This window comes from Coregonus lavaretus, assembly GCF_964263955.1.
Source record: "Coregonus lavaretus genome assembly, chromosome: 7".
In the NCBI taxonomy this organism is placed as follows: Eukaryota; Metazoa; Chordata; class Actinopteri; order Salmoniformes; family Salmonidae; genus Coregonus; species Coregonus lavaretus.
The window spans coordinates 51,467,393-51,489,871 of record NC_139994.1 but is presented as its reverse complement, the minus strand read 5'-3'; the positions used below and the strand labels follow the sequence as shown (position 1 = coordinate 51,489,871).

Below are 22,479 nucleotides of genomic sequence, written 5' to 3'. Positions count from 1 at the left end.
CAGTGACATTGGTGCACTGCAGAGTGACATTATCTCCAGGATGGACCACCCCTGAGGGAGGAGGAGAGACAGACACAACAGGGGTCAGATCTGAAAGAGAGAAGACAAAGGTTTAGAAACAATTCCAAACAAGAACTTTCTGTCCACTCATGCACTACTATACCTAAACCTAGTCTCAACTATGAATCACATAATCATAATGACTTAGAAAACTTACACAAGCCATAGAGGACAAGAGCTGATACAAATATGTGTGCCATTCTGTGTTTAGATCTACACTGCCAGACCGTGAAGGAAGGACTCCATCTTTAGATGAAAGTAATTTGTGATTAGGGGCGGAACATGGTGTGAGACCACAGATAATGTTTTCTTATCACCAACCACTGATTTTCCACTCTTGCATTTGGTTTGAGAGAGCGAAGGATAATATATTTTAGTTGTAGGCTGTAGTTTATCATCATAGAGGTTACCAGAATTGTACCATTTTAAGTTGGTCAAACATACAGTGGGGAAAAAAAGTATTTAGTCAGCCACCAATTGTGCAAGTTCTCCCACTTAAAAAGATGAGAGAGGCCTGTAATTTTCATCATAGGTACACGTCAACTATGACAGAAAAAATGTGGAAAAAAAATCCAGAAAATCACATTGTAGGATTTTTTATGAATTTATTTGCAAATTATGGTGGAAAATAAGTAATTGGTCAATAACAAAAGTTTCTCAATACTTTGTTATATACCCTTTGTTGGCAATGACACAGGTCAAACGTTTTCTGTAAGTCTTCACAAGGTTTTCACACACTGTTGCTGGTATTTTGGCCCATTCCTCCATGCAGATCTCCTCTAGAGCAGTGATGTTTTGGGGCTGTCGCTGGGCAACACGGACTTTCAACTCCCTCCAAAGATTTTCTATGGGGTTGAGATCTGGAGACTGGCTAGGCCACTCCAGGACCTTGAAATGCTTCTTACGAAGCCACTCCTTCGTTGCCCGGGCGGTGTGTTTGGGATCATTGTCATGCTGAAAGACCCAGCCACGTTTCATCTTCAATGCCCTTGCTGATGGAAGGAGGTTTTCACTCAAAATCTCACGATACATGGCCCCATTCATTCTTTCCTTTACACGGATCAGTCGTCCTGGTCCATTTGCAGAAAAACAGCCCCAAAGCATGATGTTTCCACCCCCATACTTCACAGTAGGTATGGTGTTCTTTGGATGCAACTCAGCATTCTTTGTCCTCCAAACACGACGAGTTGAGTTTTTACCAAAAAGTTCTATTTTGGTTTCATATGACATTCTCCCAATCCTCTTCTGGATCATCCAAATGCACTCGAGCAAACTTCAGACGGGCCTGGACATGTACTGGCTTAAGCAGGGGGACACGTCTGGCACTGCAGGATTTTAGTCCCTGGCGGCGTAGTGTGTTACTAATGGTAGGCTTTGTTACTTTGGTCCCAGCTCTCTACAGGTCATTCACTAGGTCCCCCTGTGTGGTTCGGGATTTTTGCTCACCGTTCTTGTGATCATTTTGACCCCACGGGGTGAGATCTTGCGTGGAGCCCCAGATCGAGGGAGATTATCAGTGGTCTTGTATGTCTTCCATTTCCTAATAATTGCTCCCACAGTTGATTTCTTCAAACCAAGCTGCTTACCTATTGCAGATTCAGTCTTCCCAGCCTGGTGCAGGTCTACAATTTTGTTTCTGGTGTCCTTTGACAGCTCTTTGGTCTTGGCCATAGTGGAGTTTGGAGTGTGACTGTTTGAGGTTGTGGACAGGTGTCTTTTATACTGATAACAAGTTCAAACAGGTGCCATTAATACAGGTAACGAGTGGAGGACAGAGGAGCCTCTTAAAGAAGAAGTTACAGGTCTGTGAGAGCCAGAAATCTTGCTTGTTTGTCGGTGACCAAATACTTATTTTCCACCATAATTTGCAAATAAATTCATTAAAAATCCTACAATGTGATTTTCTGGATTTTTGTTCCTCAATTTGTCTGTCATAGTTGACGTGTACCTATGATGAAAATTACAGGCCTCTCTCATCTTTTTAAGTGGGAGAACTTGCACAATTGGTGGCTGACTAAATACATTTTTTCCCCACTGTATATACTGTATTCTAGTCAAGGCCTATGCTGTTTAACTATTGTTGTCCATATACTATTCTAGACAACGTATTCTTCAGATATACTACATACTCTATCCATATACCGCCCATAATGTCTATACATCCCATCACCTGTTTTCACGTTGTCATTATGGGGTATTGTGTGTAGATTGATGAGGAAAACAATTAATTGAATCAATTTTAGAATAAGGCTGTAACGTAACAAAATGTGGAAAAAGGGAAGGGGTCTGAATAATTTCCGAAGGCACTGTATATACTGGAGTATATTGGAGTAAACTAATGGACAACAACACTTAGGCTTCTACCTCCAGTTTATACATACTATATACATTTTACAGACACAGTATATTTGACAATAGTTATCTTTTGTTTGTTTTTAGTCCCATCCTTCAGCTCCACTCAACCCCTCCCATCTATCTCTGAACACCATCCAGTTTTGATTTCTATTTGCCATATATTTTTTAACTGTGCTGTGATGTTTCACAAACGTTCTGAACCTTTCTATTCTTATAGTTTCTACAGATTGTAAATTAAAGATTAACATTTTTGCTAAGAGTATTATTATATTGTTGATCTATGACTTTTTAAATCACCCAGTAGTGCTATTTGCAGAGTTAGCTCCAGTTAATTGTTGCAATTCTCCAGCCATTCCTGAACCTGCGACCAAAAACTAGCTACAAACGGACAGTACCAAAACAAATTATCTAATGATTCTGTCTCTTCGCAGAAAAATGTGCAGAGCTGGGATGGTTGTAACCCCCATATATATACCATTCTACATATTTTTAAGTGGGAGAACTTGCACAATTGGTGGCTGACTAAATACTTATTTTCCCCACTGTACATATGAAGCGGGTAAAACAGTATGTCAACATTATTAAAGTGACCATAGGCAGTAGCCTCTAAGTTGCAGGCAATCCAATCTTTTAATGTATATAAGGTTTAATATATCTTTGTAAGATGTTTTCTTTTGTTTTTTTGTAGTTCATGCGCTAGATGGGACTGAGCCCTCTGCCATAAAACAGGAGAGTGGTCTCATGTCAGCCAATGTTGGAGACACAGTGGTTCTGCACTGCCTCTATAAAAGCGACATGGCCATGCATTTCTCCTGGTACAAGCAACCCTTCGGAGAAAAACCTCATCTCATCTCAACCATCTATAAGTATGACAAAGGTGCTACATTTTACCATGAGTTTAAGGATAACCCTCGCTTCTCAGTGCAAAGCAGCAAAGGAATAAATCACCTCAGCATTTCAGACATGAAAAGCTCGGATTCAGCCACGTACTACTGTGGAAGCGCACACTCAAATGTGGTGGAATTTGGAAAAGGAACCATTCTCAATGTAAAAGGTATAGTACTGATTTTCAGACATTCCAAAAAAATGTAATTGATCGATAAAGAGCAGTAAATATAAAAGTAACATTTTGGATATAATCTTACTACAGCATATTCAACACTGATTTACTGACATATATAAACACTATTTTCAGGTTCAGAGTTCAACAGTAAGACTGTGCTCCAGCAGTCTGTATCTGAGTCAGTCCAGCCAGGAGACTCTGTGACTCTGAACTGTACAATACACACTGAGAGCTGTGCAGCAGGACACAGTGTCTATTGGTTCAGACATGGCTCAGGAGAATCCCATCCAGGAATCATTTACACCCATGGAGACAGGAGTGATCAGTGTGAGAACAGCCCTGAGGCTGGGTCTCCTACACAGAGCTGTTTCTACAACCTCCCCAAGAGGAACCTCAGCCTCTCTGATGCTGGGACTTACTACTGTGCTGTGGCTTCATGTGGGGAAATACTGTTTGGAGACGGGACCAAGCTGTACATTCATGGTAAATATAATATGCTTGTTTATTAACAATATACAAACATGACCCTTAGGTATTACACTGTATTAGCCAATACTATATTATATACAGGGTTGGGGAGTAACTGGGGAGTAACTGATTACATGTAATCAGTTGTATGTCAACTTTTTTTTTTTTTACAGAAACATAATCAGTTACGTTACCAGCCAAAATATTGCAATCAGATTTCAGATACTTTTGAAAAGCTAAATGATGAATTATTGGATTACTGCTAAATTCAGAAAGGATGGTTGGGGAAAAATACATTATAACACCTTTCTGTTTTCTCAATGATATTCAATTCAGCATTGAAAAAAGGCGCAAATTAAATTTTGTTTCACCTGATTGAGTCTGACCACAAGTCAGAGACCACTAAGTTACATAACTGATTATAATTTTGGGGACAGGTAACTAGTAACTGTAACAAATTACATTTAGAAAGTAACCTACCCAACCCTGATTACATAAAAATATACAAAAATTGAAAATATAAAATGTTTAATTCTTTCAGGTGGTGATATTCAGGTGGATATGAGGATCCTTGTACTCCTCTCCATCATAAGAACTGGAGCCCTCCTCTGCTGTCTGACCATCCTCTTTATCATCTACCTCATCAGGAAATAGATCAATTCAATGATTCAGTTTCTCAATCCTTCAACTGTTACAAATGCAAATGTTGTTTACTGTCTGTTCAAATGTTTCAGCACTTATCAATTTAGGTGACATACTGTAAAAGTAAAATGCCCATATGTTGATGATGCAGATTCACTTGTAATCATTTGGGGTTCCACCTTGAACATTTTGGAAAACCTTTAAAAAACGTATTCTCATGAACCATTATCGCAAATAACACAAATGTACATGATATATATAGTGGCTTGCGAAGGTATTCACCCCCCTTGGCATTTTTCCTATTTTGTTACCTTACAACCTGGAATTAAAATAGATTTTGGGGGGGGTTGTATCATTTGATTTACACAACATGGCTACCACTTTGAAAATGCAAAATATTTTTTGGGGTGAAACAAACAAGAACTAAGACTAAAACATAAAAAACTTGAGCGTAAATGTCTCTATAAGCTTGGCACATCTAGCCACTGGGATTTTTGCCCATTCTTCAAGGCAAAACTGCTCCAGCTCCTTCAAGTTGGATGGGTTCCACTGGTGTACAGCAATCTTTAAGTCATGCCACAGATTCTCAATTGGATTCAGTTCTGGGCTTTAACTAGGCCATTCCAAGACATTTAAATGTTTCCCCTTAAACCACTCGAGTGTTGCTTTAGCAGTATGCTTAGGATCATTGTCCAGCTGGAAGGTGAACCTTCGTCCCAGTCTCAAATCTCTGTAAGTCTGAAACAGTTTTCCCTCAAGAACTCCCTGTATTTAGCGCCATCCCTCATTCCTTCAATTCTGACCAGTTTTCCAGTCCCTGCCGATGAAAATCATCCCCACAACATGATGCTGCCACCACCATGCTTCACTGTTGGGAAGGTGTTCTCGGGGTGATGAGAGGTGTTGGGTTTGCGCCAGACATTTTCCTTGATGGCCAAAAAGCTCAATTTTAGTCTCATCTGACCAGAGTACCTTCTTCCATATGTTTGGGGAGTCTCCCACATGCCTTTTGGCGAACACCAAACGTGTTTGCTTATTTTTATCTTTAAGCAATGGCTTTTTTCTGGCCACTCTTCTGTAAAGCCCAGCTCTGTGGCGTGTACGGCTTAAAGTGGTCCTATGGACAGATACTCCAATCTCCGCTGTGGAGCTTTGCAGCTCCTTCAGGGTTATCTTTGGTCTTTTTGTTGCCTCTCTGATTAATGCCCTCCTTGCCTGGTCTGTGAGTTTTGGTGGGCGGCCCTCTCTTGGCAGGTTTGTTGTGTTGCCATATTCTTTCCATTTCTTAATAATGGATTTAATGGTGCTCCGTGGGATGTTCAAAGTTTTTGATATTTTTTTATAACCCAACCCTGATCTGTACTTTTCCACAACTTTGTCCCTGACCTGTTTGGAGAGCTCCTTGGTCTTCATGGTGCCGCTTGCTTGGTGGTGCCCCTTGCTTAGTGGTGTTGCAGACTCTGGGACATTTCAGAAAATATGCATTAACCATAAGACCAAATGACAGCAAATGTAGGAATGTAGGCCCATGGCACATCTTTACTTAGTTTGAGAAAAGTCAAGAGATTGGTCAAAAGATGGCTTAGTTATTGACTAATAAAAAATATGATTGTATGTGTCCATCTAAACCCCTATAAATCCACTCCACAGTGACCTATCAGCTTGAAACCTGTCAAAGTGATCATGAACATCCCTAAGATGAACAACACTGAATTTGGTATTGATATCTCAAAAAACAAGGAAGCTATTAACAACTAATTCTTTGCATGTGTAACGCAAATGCTCAAAATCATCTTCAATCATTTTCTCCTCATAAACCATATGTCAGAATCACTCCAGATTTTGTATTTAGACTCACTACATCAGTTTTTAATGGTTTTGAGAATAATATTATGGCTGCACTGTACCTATAGATGCATTTTAACACATATGCTAATGATAAAAAAATACTTTAAAAATCTTCTTCTCATGAACCATAAGTCAGATTGACTCCAGATTCGGCATATAGACTCAATGAATTAGTATCTAGGGAATTTGAGAATGATGAATTGCTGCATTCAAAGTTGGTTATGCTACACCGCTAGATGGCACCATATAACACCCGGGCTATGAGAACTGAACTGATGGACATAGGGCCATGAAATCTGGTATGTAAAACGTTTGTATATATAGATGGGTAAATATGATTATTTAATGACTAACTTATATCTGTACCCCACACATACAATTATCTGTACAGTCCCTCACTCGAGCTGTGAATTCCGAACACAGATTCAACCACAAAGACCAGGGAAGTTTTCCAATGGCTCACAAAGAAGGCACCTATTGGTAGATGGGTAAATATTTCAAAAAAGCAGACATTGAATATTCCTTTGAGCATGGAGATTTTATTAATTACACTGTAGATAGTGTATCAATACACCCAGTCAATACATAGATACAGGCGCCCTTCCTAACTCAGTTGCCGGAGAGGAAGGAAACCACTCATGGATTTCACCATGAGGCCAATGGTGACTTTAAAACAGTTCCAGAGTTTAATGGCTGTGATAGGAAAAAACTGAGGATGGATCAATAACATTATAGTTACTCCACAATACTAACAAAATGGCATAGTGAAAAGAATGAAGCCTGTACAGAATACAAATATTCCAAAACATGCAACCTGTTTGCAATAAGGTACTCAAGTAAAACTGCAAAAACAAATGGCAAAGAAATTAACTTTATGTCCTGAATACAAAGCGTTATGTTTGGGGCAACAGCACTTCACTAGGTACCACTCTTCATATTTTCAAGCATGATGGTGGCTCCATCATGTTATGGGCATGCTTGTCATCGGCAAGGGAGCTTTTTAGGATAAAAAGAAACGGAATAGAGCTAACCACAGGCAGAATCCTAGAGGAAAACCTAGTTAAGTCTGCTTTCCAACAGATACTGGGAGACAAATTCACCTTTCAGCAGGACAATAACCTAAAACACAAAGCCAAATATAGACTGGAGTCGCTTACCAAGACTACATTGAATGTTCCTGAGTGGCCTAGTTACAGTTTTGACTTAAATCGGCATGAAGGTCTATAGCAAGACTTGAAAATGACTGTCTAGCAATGATCACTTTGTCATTATGGGGTATTGTGTGTAGATGGGTGAGAGATGTATTTATTTTTTATCCATTTTGAATTCAGGCTGTAACACAACAACATGTGGAATAAGTCAAGGGGTATGAATACTTTCTGAAGGCACTGTATTTCGTATCACTGAAGAGATGCTTTTTTATTTAACCTATGTTTAGTCTCGTTGAGATAAACATATATTTTTCAAGAGAGACCTGGTGCTTAAACACCATGAGAATCTCTCTGACTCCACATACTGCATAGATATACATGTATTGTATATGATTTGCAATAAATGCTCTCTTTGTGAGAAGTACAGTGTCTGTTCACCCACCTACCATGAAGGGTGTGATGTCTCTCCCACCAATCAGAGAAAAAAGGTGACTTTCTGCCTTTCTCTGTAACTGTCAGGCAAAAAAGCCTACTGATCAGATTACTGCACCAGTCCATTTGGTTCATGGTGGGGGAGAGTAACCATTCAGGATGGACTGCAAGATGACCCCACTATTCATCTGTATGGTGATTCTGCATCTCACTAAGTACTGTATGTGCTCAACTTATTGACATGGCTTTACTGTAACTATTATGCAAATGAGGATGTCCATTTATTAATTTTACATCTACATCAATTAGCCAAACATGAGCCCTTTACCTCTGAATGATTTACACCATGGGCAAATATTTCCCTCTCCAACTATGTCCAGTGTGTTCCAGATGGTAGCATGCGTCCCATTGTATCTCAGTCTGTGCAGACAGAATCGATGCCCCTAGGGGAATCTGTGACTCTGGAGTGGTTCTCCACAGTAGACTCAGTGTTATCCTGGATATGGCTGAAACACACACCAGGACATGGACTTGTACCCATTGTAACAACCTACTATGAAAAAGTGCAATTCCAGCAAGATTTCGCAAATACATCTCGTTTTGAGCTGCAAAATGATGATTTTAGCTTTAATTTGACCCTATGGAATGTTGCCCATGCTTATGTTGGATCGTATCATTGTGGAATATTCTGGTATAATTAATACTATTTTGGAGATGGTGCATATCTCATGTGTCAAGTTAAGTGAAGAAACAGGAAGTTTAATAGCATACTATGTTTCCAGTTTTAATTTCTGAGTTTCTCTTTAGCCAATGAATAACTCAAGTGAACGAAACCAAGCTGGACATTGAGGGTAAGAACTTCTAAGAGCTGATTTAAAAAAAGCTATGCATATAACTTTACATATTCTGATAATCATGTCTTCTCCTCACACGGAGCACCAAATGTAGGTACAGTTATTATAAACTATATGTGGGGGTTTCTGGTCAGCATCCTTAAGAATTCCCTCCTTTTACACTTATGTATTTATTTTTCTACTTCTCAAGAGAATCAAGCTGGATTGCTGAACTACATAACGTTTGTTCTGGTTGATATCATTACTATCCTCATAGCAACACACATTCTCCTGATAGTCTTGTGGAGGAGAAAAGTCTGCAAAAGTCTAAGTAGAACCGGGACAAAATAAACACTTTTAGTTTTTTTTCCTAATTACTAAGAGATCGATAGAACTAGAGACATCATATTTTATGACAAACAACTTATATATGTCCACTACCATTAGCAACTGTAATTTAATTTCTAGGTTAAATGCGTTGAAATTAAATAGACCAAGAACAGAACTACCGCAACGTTACTTTTGTACCTGCTGGTGGGATGGGAGTAACACAGCCATGGGACGGAAGTAACAGCTGGCAAAAAGTGCAGAATATCTGTTATCTAAATTTTTCTGGTTTGTAATGTTTGTTACTTTCAACAAATGTACTATCAGCCATAATTTCATGTTCGTGTCGATTTGAATAATGAATGCTACAGGTTCGAAATTTATGAAAATGAACCATGCGTCAGCATCGCAATGTTGCACAACCACAATATTTTGCCTTACAATATTAATCGGACAAAGATTGATGACATAATAGTTATATTAACAATCATTTTCTCATCTCACTTTAATGGGAATGTAGAAGGAGATGTTTTTCACAATTTTCAATTACTATTCATGCTTAGCCCTACCAATCAGGTGCACTCCAGCTGTCCTTGTCATGCGTGCTCCTTGTGTCTTGATAGAATAAACATTTTTATTTTCTTCACAAACGGGAAACTCATCATGGTTATTACATTTCCATGGCTTGACACAAGGTAATTCACCCCCAGAATCATAAAGATACTGTCACGCCCTGGCTCTGGGGACTATGTTATGTTGAGCCAGGGTGTGTAAGTCTATGTTTGTATATCTATGTTGGCCTGAGTGACTCCCAATCAGAGGCAACGAGTGTCAGCTGGTTGTCTCTGATTGGGAGCCATATTTAACTATCGGTCTTTTCACTTTGTGTTGTGGTTTCTTGTTCTCATTTTGGTTTGTTTATGTAACCAGAGACATCACGTTTTCGTCAGTTATTTTGATCGTGTGATCAGTCTAATAAATACTATGTTCACTTTCAACGCTGCGCCTTGGTCCTCCTCATTAGACGATCGTGACAGATACCTATTTTTAACCACTAACCTGTCTATAAAAGCTTATGTGAGATGCTGATCCATCAAGTCGATTGATTATTGCCTAATTCTAAAAATGACATAATTTTCAAACATTGTTGATATTTTGCTAACATTATAATAGCAATATGAATTAGAGGGGACAATGGCCTGTGCTTAAACTTTGTTTTATTTTATTCCAGGTCATCAGTTAACAATGTGTTACTTTTGTCCCTCCCATCTCTCCTGTAACTTCTTCCAGGCTAACACCCAAGTCTAGCTAGCATGATACTTGAGACCTATGCTGTCATTTAGTCACTAGATGTGTTAAGAAAATGACATTGTTGGAACCTTAAACAACTAAACACAACTCTTCAACCGAAAAACTCTTCTGGGTCTGTTTTTTTACTTACATCGTTCAAACACACTTTGCCACATGACAGCAAAGGGGAAGGTTTGCCTAGCGGTGTGCGTGCTTACTCCACTAGGGGTGTGGCGGCTTCTTGGGCATTGTTCAGGGGCATGACGATAGGTGATATCTGTGCTGCAGCAAGTTGAGGTTCCCCACATGTCTTCGCTTGGATGTAACTGCTCCCAGTCTGGCTCAAAGTGTTCTTATGGCTGGGTCCGGGAGCAGGTGTTAGGCAGCACGCCGGTTGCACATTTTTATCCGGGTTACCACAGTTCCCCTGTGGGATTGAGCCTTGTGCTGCCATGGTTCGTTGATGAGGCGGCGTGCGAATGCGCATTATCAAGTCACAGAGTGTGCATTTATCAGGGTTACCACAGTTCCCTGTGTGTTTGAGCCTTGGGCTGCCATGGCAGCGCATGAGTACACAGATTCCAGGGTACTGCAGGTTTTCCTGTGGGTTTGAGCCTCGGGCTGCTGTGGTTCACGGACTCTGGTCAATGCTATGCAGCGCACGTGTGCGCTTTGCCAAGTTACAGCAGCTGTTCTGTTGTTGTGGACTTCCGGTTCCTTGTATGAGTTCTGACATTTCAGGCTTGTAAGGTAAGTATTGTGCTCTGTGTGGAAAGTTTATTGGAACTGTGGTGTCTATGGACTTGGGCTGCAGCGTGTCAGTGCACAGAGCCAAGTTGCAGCAGGATCTGGTTCCCTATATGGGTCTCTGACTGCTCAGGCTTCTTGAGGCTCTGACAGTTCAGGCATCTCAGGTAAGTATTAGACCCCCTTTTGGAGCCAGTTGAACCTCTGTGTGATTGGGCTGCCGTGTGCCTCCTAGTTTGCTACCCTCTGAGCCGGCTTGGGGCGGGAGTATGTGTCCCCATAGTATGTTATATCGAGTGACCGATTGAAGGGGAACATACAGTCATGAATATAAGTACCTGTTCCCTAAAGGAGAGAACGAGGTATAACATATGTTGACCCCACGCCGTCAGGGTGTTTGGGCTCAATCAAGAGCGGTAGTGAATTCATTGGCCCGTTGGGCATATTTATTGTTTTCTTCAGGTGAATTTGATTGGTTGTTGAATCCCCATTGTGTGATATACTCTACCTCATTCCCTCCTTCATGCTGACCATTTCAGATGCAAGGCAGTCAGATACAGTTGAAGTTGGAAGTTTACATACACCTTAGTCAAATATATTTAAACTCTGTTTTTACAATTCCTGACATTTAATCCTAGTAAAAATGTCCTGTCTCAGTTCAGATCACCACTTTATTTTAAGAATGTGAAATGTCAGAATAATAGTAGAGAGAATTATTTATTTCAACTTTTATTTCTTTCATCACATTCCCAGTGGGTCAGAAGTTTACATACACTCAATTAATATTTGGTAGCATTGCCTTTAAATTGTTTAACTTGGGTCAAATGTTTCGGGTAGCCTTCCACAAGCTTCCCACAATAAGTTGGGTGTATTTTGGCCCATTTCCTCCTGACAGAGCTGGTGTAACTGAGTCAGGTTTGTAGGCCTCCTTGCTCGCACACACTTTTTCAGTTCTGCCCACAAATGTTCTATAGGATTGAGGTCAGGGCTTTGTGATGGCCACTCCAATACCTTGACTTTGTTGTCCTTAACCCATTTTGCCACAACTTTGGAAGTATGCTTGGGGTCATTGTCCATTTGGAAGACCCATATGCAACCAAGCTTTAACTTCCTGACTGATGTCTTGAGATGTTGCTTCAATATATCCATTTAATTTTCCTTCCTCATGATGCCATCTATTTAGTGAAGTGCACCAGTCCCTCCTGCAGCAAAGCACCCCCACAGCATGATGCTGCCACTCCCGTGCTTCACGGTTGGGATGGTGTTCTTCGGCTTAGGACTCGTTTTACTGTGAATATAGATACTTTTGTACCTGTTTCCTCCAGCATCTTCACAAGGTCCTTTGCTGTTGTTCTGGGATTGATTTGCACTTTCCGCACCAAAGTACGTTCATCTCTTGGAGACAGCACGCGTCTCCTTGCTGAGCGGTATGACGGCTGCGTGGTCCCATGGTGTTTATACTTGCGTACTATTGTTTGTACAGATGAACGTGGTACCTTCAGGCGTTTGGAAATTGCTCCCAAGGATGAACCAGACTTGTGGAGGTCTACCATTTATTTTCTGAGGTCTTGGCTGATTTATTTTGATTTTCCCATGATGTCAAGCAAAGAGGCACTGAGTTTGAAGGTAGGCCTTGAAATACATCCACAGGTACACCTCCAATTGTCTCAAATGATGTCAATTAGCCTATCAGAAGCTTCTAAAGCCATGGCATCATTTTCCTGAATTTTCCAAGCTGTTTAAAGGCACAGTCAACTTAGTGTATGTAAACTTCTGACCCACTGGAATTGTGAATTATAAGTGAAATAATCTGTCTGTAAACAATTGTTGGAAAAATTACTTATGTCATGCACAAAGTAGATGTCCTAACCGACATGCCAAAACTATAGTTTGTTAACAAGAAAATTGTGGAGTGGTTGAAAAACGAGTTTTAATGTATATAAACTTCAGAATGCAACTGTCACGCCCTGACTCAGAGGACGCTTGTATGTTGAGTCAGGGTGTGTATTTTCCTTGCTGTGTTTGTCCATGTTGTACATTCTAGGATGTATAGATCTATGTTGGCCTGTGTGGTTCCCAATCAGAGGCAGCTGTCGCTCGTTGTCTCTGATTGGGTCCATACTTAGGCAGCCCTTTGGCACTAGTGGGTTGTGGGATCTTGTTCCGTGTTAAGGTATGTTGTGCTGCCTTGGACTTCACGTTTCGTTGGTTTGTTGTTTTGTCGGTTGTTTATTCATTTAAATAAACATGTACGCATTTCACGCTGCGCCTTGGTCCGTCCCGTCTGTAAACGAACGTGACAGAAGATCCCACCAAACGAGGACCAAGCAGTGTACCCAGGAGGAGCGAATAGCCATGGCACACGACGACGAGTTTCTGTTCCCTAACTCGTGGGGGCTCCCGGAGGAGTCCTCATGGGATGAGGAGTGCCGTCGACGGAGACCCGAGAGGCAACCCCAATAACATTTTTGGGGGGGGGCACACGGTGTGGACGACGAGGCAGCAGGAGGCCGCGACAGGGCGGATCTGCAGGTTAGGAGAGGAGGCCACCATGTTACGGGGGCTATTGGTTCAGAGGGAGCAGGAGTTATTCGGTCAGAGGGAGGCGCTACAGGAGGCTATAAGGGAGAAGGAAAGTGTAGAGGCACATCGAGAGGAGCTGGTTAGGCAGCAGAAGGAGCGGGGGTTAATAAAGGAACCCAGTCCCGCTCCTCGCACCAAGCAAGTGGTGCGTGTCGCCAGTCCGGTCCGGCCCGTTCCTGCTTCCCACACTAAGCCAGTGGTGCGTGTTCCCAGTACGGCCCGACCCGTTCCTGCCCATCGCACCAAGCCAGTGGTGCGCGTCGCCAGTCCGGTCCGGCCTGTTCCTGCCCCTCGCACCAAGCCAGTGGTGCGCGTCGCCAGCCCGGCCCGGCCTGTTCCTGCCCCTCGCACCAAGCTAGTGGTGCGCGTCGCCAGCCCGGCCCGGCCTGTTCCTGCCCCTCGCACCAAGCCAGTGGTGCGTGTGTCCAGTCCGGCACGGCCCGTGCCTGTTCCACCGGTCAGCTGCTCCATTCCGGAGCCAGAGCAGTCCGCTCCACCGGGGTCCAGTCCAGCCCCGGTCAGCGGCTCCACTCCGGAGCCAGAGGAGTCCGGTGCCTGATCCAGCTCCGGTCAGCTGCTCCACTCCGGAGCCAGAGCAGTCCGCTCCACCGGGGTCCAGTCCAGATCCGGTCAGCGGCTCCACTCCGGAGCCAGAGCAGTCCGCTCCACCGGTGCCCAGTCCAGCTCCGGTCAGCGGCTCCAGTCCGGAGCCTGTGTAGTCCGCTCCACCGGTGCCCGGTCCAGCTCCGGTCAGCGGCTCCAGTCCAGACCCAGACGTCAGCCCCTCTCCAGGTTCGGGGTCTCCCACACCAGGGTCCAGACAGGGCTTGGTACTTCGTGGGAGGAAGGAGAGGGGAAGCAGCGTGCCGAGGTCCAGACCAGACCAGGGGCGCAACAGGGTGGCAGAGAGTAAGTGGTTATATTATGTTATATTTATGTTGTGCGGTCGGAGTCCGCACCTTTGGGGGGGGGGGGGGTACTGTCACGCCCTGACTGTGTTTGTCCATGTTGTACATTCTAGGATGTATAGATCTATGTTGGCCTGTGTGGTTCCCAATCAGAGGCAGCTGTCGCTCGTTGTCTCTGATTGGGGACCATTCTTAGGCAGCCTTTTGGCACTAGTGGGTTGTGGGATCTTGTTCCGTGTTAAGGTATGTTGTGTTGCCTTGGACTTCACGGTTTGTTGGTTTGTTGTTTTGTCGGTTGTTTATTCATTTAAATAAACATGTACGCATATCACGCTGTGCCTTGGTCCGTCCCGTCTGTAAACGAACGTGACAGCAACTGTATAGGGATGCATTACTTTGCTGCACAGGATTATGAAACTGTGACCTTTGGGAAAGGTTTGTTTTTGAAGTATGATGTCTGAGTCAGTCCAGCCAGAAGAGTCAAGGTAATTTCTTTCACTTATTTCACCAATTTACCATTTACAGTGTTTCATAGCATGCATAATTTGTAACCTGTATTGCAAGATCAAATGTACTGTTACCTGATATTCCTCCAGTAAAACATTTATTGAAAATTAGCAGATTGAAATCATCAAATCCTTTGGTTTCAGAGTATGATTTCCACCTGATTTCCACCTCTTGCTCTGGTCACATCAAACATTGTCATTGTGATCATTCTACTGTCATGTGCTCCTGAGTGGCGCAGTGGTCTAAGGCACTGCATCGCAGTGCTAACTGTGCCACTAGAGATCCTGGTTCGAATCCAGGCTCTGTCGCAGCCGGCCGCGACCAGGAGACTCATGGGCGGCGCACAATTGGCCCAGGGTAGGGGAGGGAATGGCCGGCAGTGATGTAGCTCAGTTGATAGAGCATGGCGTTTGCAACGCCAGGGTTGCGGGTTCGATTCCCACGGGGGGCCAGTATAAAAAAAGATGTATTCACTAACTGTAAGTCGCTCTGGATAAGAGCGTCTGCTAAATGACTAAAATGTAAATGTAAATATGTGGGATATGCAAGGAAAGGAACAGAGGACCTAGAGGTGTAGAAAGACTTGTAATTTGCATCTAATGTGCATACTAATAGCTACTAATCGATGTACTGTTATGTATGTTTCACAGTAATGTTCGACGATGTGTCCATGTAAGAGGAAAATATACCGCTTCAATAAGATTGCTCGTAAACTGTACTTAATGTCATTTTTTTCCTTCCTATTTTTAATCTGAACTGATAGATTACCAACTGCACCAGTCGATCAGGTAAACTTTAACACATAATCTTCCCCATTATAAATTATTAGACTATTATTATGTATGATACAATATTATATTTTAGCAATCAGAGACCTGATCTCAAAATAAAAGGCTACATACAATGTAAAGAAATCTGATAATGTCATTATATCCTCACACGGAGCACCAAATATAGGTACAGGTATTATTAACTACACCATTTGTTTTGGTCAGCAACCTTACCAATTCCTTCATTTGAAACTTAGATATAATTTTTCTCCTTCTCAAGAGAATCAAACCCGATTCCTGAACTACATAACGTTTGTTCTGATAGTTATCATCATCATCTTGATCGTAACAAACATTCTCTCTGTTACATTCTCAAGCAGAATTACAACCCAGATTACAAGAGACCGGATAGACAGACCTGAGCGTCCTGTTGGGCTGACACTATTGTTTTTAGCTTCTATGATCAAATGTAATGCAGCGAAGCTCACAATACCTTTAAGGTATACTATAGTGTGACTAAAAGCCAATACTCCTTCCAACTGCATGAGTTCTTCAGTTCAGTGATCTACCTGGTGCAGTCAGAGGAGCGCCCCCTATTGGTTAACAACCACCAACTCCAGCCAATAGATATCCACCCCAGATAGAATGGCCAAAATAATGACTAGACGTAACTTTAATGGGTGTCATCACTGTGAAAACATATTTTTAATGTTTACTATCCAGACCCGTTATTACTTTAAAATGGACAATATACAGTATGTTTTACCAACTTAAAATGGTAATTCTGGGAACTTCCATGATGATAAACTACAGCCTACAATAATATATTATCATTCTCTCTCTCAAACCAAATGTAAGAGTGGAAAATCAGTGGTTGGTGGTAAGAACAAAATAATCTGTGGTCATTTTATGCAGCTATGGCTCTCACACCATGTCCCGCCCCTAATCACAAATTACTTTAATCTAAAGGTGTAGTCCTTCCTTCATGGACTGGCAGTGTAGATCTAAGCACAGAATGGCACGCATATGTTTACCAGCTCTTGTCCTCTACAGCTTGTGTAAGTTTTCTAAGTCATTACGAGTTTATGATTCATAGTTGAGACTAGGTTTAGGTATAGTAGTGCATGAGTGAACAGAAAGTTCTATGTTTGGAATTGTTTCTAAACCTTTGTCTTCTCTCTTTCAGATCTGACCCCTGTTGTGTCGGTCTCTCCTCCTTCCTCAGTGGTGGTCCATCCTGGAGATAATGTCACTTTGCAGTGCACCAATGTCACTGGAGCTCCAGGACATGTTGGCTGGTTAAAGCAAGTCAACTACTCAGAACCCCTATGCATCGCGTCTATGTACAGCTCTGAGTTACCTGTCCAGCATCACAATGGTTTTCAGCCCAGCCATATGGAAATGTTTGTCAGCCATAGAATAATCTTCCTCAAAATCACAGAGTTGGATGTAGCTGATTCTGGTCTTTACTTCTGTGGAATGTTCGATAAATACGTCATTTTCACCAATGCAACTCTCCTGAAGGTCCAAGGTAATCTTTTCAACAACTTGTCTGCTATGACTCCAAATGCACTAAAATGTATATGAGGTATCAGAGATATTGAGAAAATGTTGGAGATATAGTATCGTACTACAGTTGGAATAACAGTGGGAATATTTATCTCTCCTAATCGTCCAAAAGGTCACAACAATTCAGAAAAGGACCTTACAGAGCACTGTGAAGAAGGTATGTTTATTCTGTTATGTTAAGTGAGAATCTTTCGTAAATTAATTAATATGATGTACCATGAAAGTACCGCAGAATATAAATAAAGTGCAACAGCATTTTATAGCAACCTAGACTGAGAATGTTCCATTGGTAGCAAACGGGGTAATGTTTTAAATAGTTCTGATTCTGATTGAAATCGGTTTTGTAGGAATGTACCTCATTCCACTGGTTTTGATCCTGGGTGTTGTGACTGCGGCACTGCCTATAGTAATCCTCATCCTGGTCCTCAAGATTAGACGAGACACAAACAGACACAACACAGGTAAGAGCCCATTTCATGATAATGTGGGGCCTGTGAACTAGAATGAAATTATCCGTTCATCTCTTCTCATCCATCTCTCTTTTATATCATATTCAGGACCTGATTCTCAACGACAAACACAAAATGATCAGGTAAATATTGTATGATTAAATACTGTATGTTCAGTGATATTATTTTTGAAATATAATTCAGAAATACTATTCAGAAACACTTTAATTGTATGTCATGGTATTTATACATCTACAGAACCAAGATCCAGATGCATTGAATTATGCCGCCCTGAATTTAACCTCCAAGAAGAGGAAGATGGAGAGGAGAAGAGAGAAGGAGCTGGACCCCCATGTAGTGTATGCTGCTACAAGATGACAAAGTGGAGGAGGATGGAAGAGGAGGGAAATTGGTTGGCCATATCTTTGAATATAAGTTGAAATCTTACTGTATTGTATATGTGTAATTTATATTACATGTATTAAAATGTAAATCAATCAATCTCTGCAGTATATATTTAAGGGCCTTGGGGGGTGTGGTATATGGTCAATATACCACGACTAAGGGCTGTTCTTAAGCAAGACGCAACGCGGAGTGCCTGATACAGCCCTTAGCCGTGGTATATTGGCCATATACCACAAACCGCTGACGTGCCTTATTGCTATTATAAACTGGTTCCCAACTTCATTAGAGCAGTAAAAATAAATATGTATGGTCTGATATACCACGGCTGTCAGCCAATCTGCATTCGGGGCTCGAACCACCCAGTTTATAATTGTGAATTGTACCTCATGGCGACTGTAGCCCTCTCCAACTCAGTTAGGCCACACAGCTCAGTGGTACAGTGTGTGGTTAGAGAGGAGGAGTTAGAAGTAAAAACGGTTGCAGAGGAGTAGTTGCCTCTTTTGGCCTCTCTTAACTTAGATCTCTGTTGTGTGTGTTAGTGATTTGGTAATTTTTTTACAGGGTGACCCTGAGGGGCAAAGTACCCAGCAGTAGACAATTGCATTATAGTGATCACTTATGACGACAAATAAAGAGTTTTTAAAAAATTGCCTTTGTCATGATGTTATTCGTCAATTAGTAGTTCCTGTCTTTGCACTGATCACAGCCCCCTATTCCGAGAAGCACCTTTTAAGGAGAATATGATTGGGGTCTGAGTTAGAGGAGGGGCAAGTGAGGAATGCATCACTTCCTGTGGTGTGAGTGACAGGAAGAAGCAGCTCAGTGTAGAGTGAAACCTGCTGAGGTGAACATCACTGGGCCTCTCATAGACTGAGAGATGAGATGGCTATTATGTCTCAGTATGTTTTGCCAGATTTACTGTCCACCTGTCAACAGAGTGTGGTTGGTGAAGCATCTAATCATTGACTCTCTTTTTAAAAAATGGGCAAAATATTTAGGTGTGTGTCACAGGTGTGACTAATTGACTCACTAAATCTCCCATTTAACCCCTGTTTCTGTTTGTTTGAGGTACGGCCGCCCACAGGAATTGATGCAGTCCAGGGGCATGGTGGATCCCTTTGTTGGCTGAAAGCGTATGCGTTTGGTGAGATCATACAGAGGACTTTCAGTTGAAGCAACGGTACTATAGAGAGAATATGGACGCCTGTTTCCTGGTCTTCACCACTTCCTGTGCCCCTTTTCTGTTTGGTTTGTTTCATTTTTGTTATTTGTTTGAGATTTGGAACATAAAAAAAAAAACTATGAAATGGAACGTGTGACCACCGCCATTCCCTATTAAAAGTGTTGTTTGTTGAAACTGTTGTCTGACTGTACTTTACTCGGCCTGCTCAACCCAGTTCCAAAAGAACCAGCGCCCGGGTTCCCAAAGGCATCTTAAGTCAAAGATCCTGTGGTTTTAACGATGAACTTAGCCTTAAGATGCTTTTGGGAAACCGGGTCCTGGTCACTGTTCCACCAAGTGTAAATGTGTGGGTGATTTGAGGGGTAGTTGACAATAAGGGTGATGTGGGACAGAGACACTGACCAACTGTAACTTTCTACTGCAGTAGGGCTAACATGCATCATTCTCTTTCTCTGCTGAAGACAAGCACCCTGCACTACACCTGTCCATCTGTTCATCTGGACGATAAACACCAGACCCCTGCCCCTCAGTTAGATATGAAACGTATGTGAAGAATATAAACAAGCTAAAATAATTTCCCATACCCTTAGCATTCAACAAGACTACAACGTCCAGATTCTCTGTCACTTTTCGTGAAATAAAAAACGATTTTCCTTCATGATAATCTCTGGCACCTCTGACCAATGCACTCAATACATATTGTAACAACTTCAATCAGTATCAATGTTCACAGTGATATTTATTAATGCTTACATACAATAGGTGCACACACAGGGATATGGCAAAAGCAGGTAACATACTACATATAATATACTGACATTTGTCTTAAATTGATCTATTTCCTGGTGGTGTAGATGATGATGAAGATGATCAGACAGCAGAGAACTCCAGTTCTTATGATGGAGAGAAGGACAAGGAGTGATGGTCCACAGGCCTGATTGGCTGATCTGACGTGACATCAGTAAAGATGCGGATCAGGACGAAGATGAGGTTTTGTCAAAGTTATGAATGATCACATGGTGATCAACATATTTTTTTCATTTTTACACTTTACCTACAATGATATGTACATTAATTAACCACCTTTTCAAGTTAAATTAAATAGTATAGTAATAATTACTGTACCTTTTCTCCAAAGTCCCTCATGAAAAGTCCTATGTGTGATCGGTCTCTTCAACCGCAGTATATCGCGGCATCAGAGTTAGACTCAAACGTGTGAAAAGGGTCCCTAATAGGGTCAGTTAATGCCCATTTCCTGCAGCTTGTTCTTCGTGGTCTAATTGACATTTTAAAAGTTTAAAGTGCCAGTGATGACCTGATATTATTGGCTAGTAGCTCTGACACACAGACTGATCTGAAGGATCATGAGCCAAAAGGCCTGTCTCTGAAAAGACCTGTCTACTTTTGTAGCTATAGCTACAGCCAGGCAAGGGTTAGGGTTAAGGTTAGGCTAGGTCTAGGGTTAGTGTTAGGGCTGGGGTTAGGGGTTAGGGATTGCATTAGGGTTAGTGGATAGTTAGTTGAACATCTATAAACCAGCACTAAATCTGTTAGGCTAAAGTCTTGTGGTCACCTATGAACTCAACCGAACCCAAACGCTTCCCCAAACATTTTATTTTACATTTTAGTCATTTAGCAGACGCTCTTATCCAGAGCGACTTATGTCAAACCCTGTGGTGTTTTTACTTTAGGTCACTTACATTCCACATAAAATGTCTTTAAAAATGTCACTTCTGTTTCCTATAAATGTATATTGCTGTCCAATACCAAGTACCACGCCCCCTTCCAATGAAATCCCTCACTGTGATCTCAGAGTGAATGAAGAGCTGTTCTCTGATTCACAACCAGACAGAGCAGAATAGATCTACACACAGAATGGCCAGAACATTCCTACCAGCTCTACTGCTCCATGGGTTGAGTAAGAAGACTATGGTTAAAGTAATATTGACTGCCTCATCCATTCTAGAATCTAAATATGAGGATAGATTGTGTCTCAACAGAATGTTCCGTGCAGGACTTTTGTTGATTTCCTAAATATATATTACATTTGATCATTTCTTACGTGTATTTGTGTTTCAGGTTTGGTCCCGGTTTCGGTTTCTCTGTCTCAGACCATAGTGGTACGTACTGGGATAATTGTTACCCTCCAGTGCTCCAATATTTCAATGGTTGTGTGACACACAGAATGAAGTTTAGCAAAAGCTTAATCTTCAAAGGAGGACAGATGTTGTTGTCTTAACAACACGCCCCCCTGCAAGTTATACTATGGGTGAACTACAAACCACTGCTCCTGCCAATCACAAGAGTTCCTAAGTTTAGTGATATACTTGGTGCAGTCAGAAGAGTGCCCCCTATTGGCTAACCACCACCAAATCCAGCCAATAGCTTCCCACCCCAGGGGGTCCTCCTGCCCAATAGAATTATTAAACCAAACCGTGCTGGGTGTCATCACTGTGAAAATAGATTTTGATTTTGAATAGTTAGTTACTAACTGTCATGCAGACCCTTTATTTAAATGATATTTTTGAATTCTGAGTATTTACAATTTTATGATCATGATAAACTACAGTTTACAACTAAAATATCTTATCATTCTCTCTCTCACACCGAATGCAAGAGTGGTTGGTGATAAGAACAAATTAATCTCTGGTCATTGTTTGCAGCTATGGTTTTTAGTCAGCCACCAATTGTGCAAGTTCTCCCACTTAAAAAGATGAGAGAGGCCTGTAATTGTCATCATAGGTACACGTCAACTATGACAGACTAAATGAGAAAAAAAATCCAGAAAATCACATTGTAGGATTTTTTATGAATTTCTTTGCAAATTATGGTGGAAAATAAGTATTTGGTCAATAACAAAAGTTTCTCAATACTTTGTTATATACCCTT

At 41.7% G+C, this 22,479-nt stretch overlaps 2 protein-coding genes across 2 annotated transcripts in view; one reads left to right on the top strand and one right to left on the bottom strand.

Annotated features, from left to right (window-relative positions):
* Positions 1 to 22,479, bottom strand: part of LOC311132566 (uncharacterized protein) — a gene marked incomplete at both ends in the record, with an annotated part of 291,847 nt that overhangs the window by 37,596 nt on the left and 231,772 nt on the right. The window lies entirely within an intron of this gene.
* The window catches only part of LOC311131830 (uncharacterized protein), a gene marked incomplete at both ends in the record, with an annotated part of 65,218 nt that overhangs the window by 15,644 nt on the left and 27,095 nt on the right, over positions 1 to 22,479 (top strand). The window contains one exon of the mRNA XM_084164959.1: positions 3,104 to 3,469. Coding sequence (XP_084021085.1) covers positions 3,104 to 3,469 — 366 coding nt within the window. The remainder of the gene's footprint in view (positions 1 to 3,103; positions 3,470 to 22,479) is intronic.